The sequence below is a fragment of the Limanda limanda genome, chromosome 10, assembly GCF_963576545.1.
Source record: "Limanda limanda chromosome 10, fLimLim1.1, whole genome shotgun sequence".
In the NCBI taxonomy this organism is placed as follows: Eukaryota; Metazoa; Chordata; class Actinopteri; order Pleuronectiformes; family Pleuronectidae; genus Limanda; species Limanda limanda.
In genome coordinates, this window is record NC_083645.1 from 27035198 (window position 1) to 27041600 (window position 6403).

The 6403-nt window shown below is 41.3% G+C and overlaps 1 protein-coding gene across 1 annotated transcript; it reads right to left on the reverse strand.

Annotated features, from left to right (window-relative positions):
* Positions 1–307: 307 nt before the first annotated feature.
* Positions 308–1294, reverse strand: LOC133011294 (beta-1,3-galactosyltransferase 1-like). The gene has a single exon (XM_061078990.1). It carries the CDS (start codon positions 1292–1294, stop codon positions 308–310), a length of 987 nt encoding a protein of 328 aa, XP_060934973.1.
* Positions 1295–6403: the final 5109 nt, after the last annotated feature.

The following is a 6403-nucleotide window of genomic DNA, read 5'->3' on the forward strand; positions in this document are numbered from 1 at the left end:
CTTGTAAAGAATAGTGGTGTTAAATTGCACCTCCAAAACATGAAAAAAAAAAAATACTCTCGTCAACAACACCACATTTTAACTGTTTGTGAGAATACACGCTTTACAAGCCCCATGCATTCATTAACAATCATGAGGTGAAATCAGCAGAGACGGATGGATTCATGAGAACATCTATCATGACATACAGACTTGCAGCAGCCCTCCATGGTTTACATTCATCAGCTCACGACTGACGAGGTTTGAAAAGGAGCAAAAGGCAGAAAAAAAGAATGAGACAGTCATCGTTTAGTGTTCCTCTTGTCCGCTAACATCTCACGTGCTTCTTGCTGGACATGTCATTGAATATGTGGTGCATCTCCTCCAGGGAGATCTGGTGGACGGTGATATGCCGCCTGTACCTGCACAGACTGTAGGCCATTTTACAGGAATTGAAACCCCTGTTCTGATAAGGGTGTATACCCAGCTTACGCAAACACAGTCCCACGTACACATCCTCGAGGTGCAACAGTCTCGTGTGGAGCGAAGTCTTGTAGATTTGCTCGGCCACATCTGACGAGAACACGTAGCCGGTGCCCGAGCAGAATGGAGGATATTTATTATCGGGGTACAAGTCTCTGGGCATGTACCACTTACTGCGCATATCCCTTTTGGGACCGTCGTTTATCACGTAGACAGTGAAATACCTTCTTCTCGGCTTGGTGGAGGGCTTCAGGAGCTTGTAAATCAGATTGTCCATGTTGACGAAGATGTCGCTGTCTGTCTTCAAGATGTACTGCGCCTTGGGGCAGAAGGTCGTCACCCAGCGCATACCCATCATGGTCTTGAGGGTGAGGTTGTGGTACGAATCGATAAAGTTCTCCACCACAATGTCGTGAAAGATCTGACTCTCCTGCTCCACCATCTGGTTCAGGACGTTGTCCGTGTTCCTCCCCAGCAGGAAGATGGTTAGGATGCGGATGTCTCCGAAGGTGCTCTCGTTGCCCCATGTCTCCCGGATGGCCTGCCGCGCGTCAAACTCCTTGTGCCTGGTGCTGATGAGGATGACCAGGAAGGGAGCGTCGCCTTCGCACTTCTTGGCCTCGTTGATGACAAACTCAAAGCCGTGTGGGTTGAGGGGGCGGGTGCGGATGTAGGTGAAGGTGATGTTTTGGGGGGGTTCCACAGCCTTCCGTATGGACAGGGACATGTGGCCGACATACGTGGACGTTGGACGAGATATACTCAGGTACCACGGAGCGCTCGCCCAGCACACCACTGTCAGAAGGTCTAAACATGACACCTTCGAAGGCATTATGCTGCATTGAGGTGTGTTTTGACGAGTTGGATCTTATAAGGCTTTCTTTCCATCAGCCACGGTTCACCTAGCGAGGCAGCCTTAAGCTGCTTCAGCATGCAGCTTGACATTAATTGTGAGTAATGGATTACTTAAGAGAGAAGTGATGCTGCTCGTGTCTTAATGCAGAGGGAATCAATGTTGTATGAAACTCCAGTTTCTCTTCATGACAATGCTGGTCCTCCATTTACATCTGAAAGAGACAGAAAAGAATGATCTGTATCAAAAATTTGATGAAAGGTACATTTGAATAAAACTATCTAACTATATGAAAAAATCCAGTTCAGTCAGTTGTGGCATCTCTTTCATCATCTACAGCAACAGGTCAAACAAATCAAGAAATACATACAATATCTCATATTACATTTATAAAATAAACTAAATGCAAAATAGCAGACTTTCTGTTGTGTTTTTCCAATTGCACCTAAGACTTTTTTGTTTGTCTGGTCATGATACACCTGTATATCAAATTTTGTGAAGACCGGTCAATGTGAACACGTTCCAGGGGTCTCGGGGGGCACCGTTGAGCCATTTTGCAACGTCCATTGAAAATTCCTTTAGAATACGTACATTTTTTACCACTTTCTAACTTTCTGCAAATTTTGGTAAGAAGTTGAGCATGGTAAAGCCCTCAAAAAGCCAATTCATTTGCCTGAATAATAATAATAAATATTCCTTACAATTTCAATAGGGTGTCACCTGACACCTTTGATGTCAGTGCTCGGGCTCTAATAATAATAATAATAACTATGGCTACGTTGTAGCACTAACGGGCCCGAGCACACGCGCGTTTCAAGTCTGTCACGGTCGGGGAAGAGACAGCGTTCGATGACCAAGCGCTCGTCTCCGCGTTGCATGGGTTTTTTTGCACTGCGGCAAGGATAAACGCTTCACTTCCTGTAGTCAGCAGGTGGCGCTGTGATTTTAAGTCATGGTGTCTTTGTAGATGTCATCAGGTCGCGACTCTTGTCTTACATGCCTAGTTTGGACTTGATTGAACCAAATATGCCTGAGATACAGAAGCTCGTGTTTCGATGGCGTGTAATCAAACTTTGACACCAGGCCACGGTCACAAGGAAAGACAAAATGTTAAAATTCAAATAACTTTAGATCTCCATCTTGTTGTTAAGACACTCATCTAAATTTTAACTTGATCTGATGAAAGCCCTACGACAAGTATGTCAAAGTAAATATGCTGAAAATGGCCAAAATGGCCACCAAATCCAAAATTGCGGGCTTCTTGTTTACTCTAGCATATCTATCCAAGAGACTAATTTCTATGTCATGAAAAGACACATGTCCCTGTCGATTTTTGTAGAAGTAGGCTGCCCTTTAGGGGGCGCTAGTCAGTTATTTTGCCACACCCATTCCTTAAACGCATCTGACAGTCTTCAGGGGGGGGCTGTTGATACCCACATGTAGTTTGAGGGAGATTGAACCTTGAACACAGAAGTTACAGCGATTTTGTGTGTCATGGCGAGTTGATGAACTTTGATGCCACGCCATTAATATGGCGTTTGACGAAAAGTCACAGTAATCTTATATCTTCATTATCAATGTCTTGAGACCCATTTGACAAAGTTTGACAAGGTTGCGCAAAGTGGATGAGGAGGAATACTTCCAAGTGTAAGACGTACCAAAAAAAAGACATTTCCTGCTGCCACCAGGGGGCGCTGTGATTTTAAGTCACGTTTCTGTGTCGATGTCTTCAGGTTGCAACTCTTGTCTTATGTGTCTAGTTTGGACTTGATTGGACTAAATATGTCCGAGATACAGACGCCCGTGTTTTGATGGCGTTTAATCAAACTTTGACGCCACGCCACGGTCACACGCTCTGACGAAAAGTTGATTTTTTTGATAACATTAGTACATAAGGAATTTTCAATGGGCGTCGCAAAATGGCTCAACGGTGCCCCCGAGACCCCTGGAACGTGTTCACATTGACCGGTCTTCACAAAAATCGATATACAGGTGTATCATGACCAGAGAAACAAAAAAATTCTTGAGTTGCAATTATTATTATTATTATTATTCAGGCAAATTAATTGGCTTTGTGAGGGCTTTACCATGCTCAACTTCTTACCAAAATTTGCAGAAAGTTAGAAAGTGGTGAAAATTTATTATTTAGGGCCGAAGCACAGACATCAAAGGTGTCTGGTGAGACCCTATTGAAATTGTAAGGATTATTTCTTCTTCTTCTTCTTCTTCTTCTTCTTCTTCTTCTTCTTCTTCTTCTTCTTCTTCTTCTTCTTCTTCTTCTTCTTCTTCTTCTTCTTCTTCTTCTTCTTCTTCTTCTTCTTCTTCTTCTTCTTATTATTATTATTAGTCAGGCAAATGAATTGGCTTTTTGAGGGCTTTAACATGCTCAACTTCTTACCAAAATTTGCAGAAAGTTAGAAAGTGGTAAAAATTTACGTATAATGAAGGAATTTTCAATGGGCGTCGCAAAATGGGTCAACGGTGCCCCCGAGACCCCTGGTACGTGTTCACTTTGACCGGTCTTCACAAAAATCGATATACAGCCTGCTATCTTGCATTAAGTGGCCAATTTGGCCATATTCCACATTTTTACTTTGATGTACTTGTACTTGTAATTGGTTTAAATTGTAATTGATTGTAATAATTGAAGATCTGCGACGACATGTTTTTCCTAGAAATAGAAAAACACATATGTATATATGGATTTAAGAATACTATGATGAAGTCAGTTTTTCGCTTGAATGTGCCTTTGCACGCAATCACAATTTAATAAATCATAACTAAACAAATACCTATCCAAAGTCACATCAGATTACGGTTATTTTCCGTATCATGTCCTTTTCATTATTAATAACTTACACCGGTGATCAGGAGTGCATGGCACGCTCTCTCCACCTCCCCATCATCTATTGTCGGGAGTGTGATATTTGCCATCTTCTGTCAAACATGTGAAATGTTGTTCACATTGTAAACTGGACATACTAATTCTTCATCACCAACGTCAAAATAAAACATCAAACAAAGTACAACAAAGGACACAACAAAGACAGAAGATGGCATCAAACAAAGTACAACACAGCACACACCAATGAAGGATTAATGATCTGTGTGCACCAAAGTTAACCACGGCATTCCCCACAAGGTTCTGTGCTCGGCCCAATTTTTATTCTCATTATATATTCCACATTTAATAATTGATTGGGCTAATGGATTTTTAGATACCACGTCTCAAGTCCAAGCTCCGTTCTGAGTCATTCAAGCGCCAGAAGGAAGCATGGCGCACTGTGGTTGTTGTACCACAGCATTTTGCTGATGAGCCCTGTACAGGTATGTTCTTTGTTTATTATTAAAAACATTTTGTTTACATGTGTTAAATTTTTGTATAGTTTTCTATGCAAGACAGTAATTACTTTCCTCAATGAGTGTTTCATCAGGCTTTTATTATGCGTGGCCATAATTAAATTACTTTGTGAAGATCTGTTAAATTGAAGTACATGGTTTTTGTTGATTGTTTACAAATAGATCGTGGTACAGGGCGTCAGCATGCTGTGCAGAAATGGCCAATTTCGGCTGTCACTGGCCAAGGGCACAAGTTGGTCCTTCCTGCTGAGTGTGGGATGGATGAGCAGCAGGTATGTGTCATGGTTAACTTAAGCTGTTTATTGATGTGTAATTGTATGGTCAGATTTTAATTATTATTATTATTATTCAGGCAAATGAATTGGCTTTTTGAGGGTTTTAACATGCTCAAACTCTTACCAAAATTTGCAGAAAGTTAGAAAGTAGTGAAAATTTACGTATTCTGGAGGAATTTTTAATGGGCGTGGCAAAATGGCTCAACGGTGCCCCCCGAGACCCCCGGAGACCCCCGGAAGGTGTTCCCATTGACCAATCTTCACAAAAATCAATACACAGGTGTATCATGACCAGACAAACAAAAAAGTTCCAAGGTGCAATTGGAAAAACACAACAGGAAGCCTGCTATTTTACATTAAGTGGCCATTTTGGCCATATTCCACATTTTTACTTTGATGTACTTGTACCAGGGTTTTCATCGGATCAACTTCAAATTGAGATGAGTGTCATCACAACAAGACGGAGATAAAAACTGACTGACAGGTTTTTTTTTAAGTCACACGGTGTGACCGTGGCGTGGCGTCAAATTTTGATTACATGCCATTAAAACATGATGTTCTGTAACGCGGATATATATATGGACCATGAATCGTTTGATGCTGAGCCGCAAACAAACAACTCCACTCCTGCAGTGCCAGTCTTCCTAGATCGGGTAATTTTTGACCCATGTTGCGCATTAGAAGGGTAGTGATACAATATCATTTTTTATACGAAAAGGAACAACGGAAAATTGGAAAAAGGATTTGTGGTGATCGAAAACAAGTTAATTGGAGAATACATGAAATGTTGATAATTGAAATTGATTCACTGCAAAGATATAGAAAAATAAAAACTGAGCTTGGTCACTTTTGACCCATGTTGTGTATCATTATTATTAAGGCCCGAGCAGTGACATCAAAGGTGTCAGGTGAGACCCTATTGAAATTGTAAGGATTATTATTATTCAGGCAAATTAATTGGCTTTTTGAGGGCTTTACCATGCTCAACTTCTTACCAAAATTTGCAGAAAGTTAGAAAGTGGTTAAAATGTACGTATTCTGAAGGAATTCTCAATGGAAGTGGCAAAATGGCTCAACGGTGCCCCCCGAGACCCCCGGAAGGTGTTCACATTGACCGGTCTTCACAAAAATCGATATACAGGTGTATCATGACCAGACAAACAAAAAAGTCTTCAGGTGCAATTGGAAAAATACAACAGGAAGCCTGCTATCTTGCATTAAGTGGCCATTTTGGCCATATTCCACATTTTTACTTAGATGTACTTGTACCAGGGCTTTCATTGTATCAACTTCAAATTGAGATGAGTGTCATCACAACAAGATGGAGATAAAAACTGACTGAGGGATTTTTTTTTCGTCACACGGTGTGATCGTGGCGTGCGTCAAAGTTTGATAACATGCCATGAAAACATGATGTTCTGGCCTTTAAAACACAATGTTCCGTACATACATC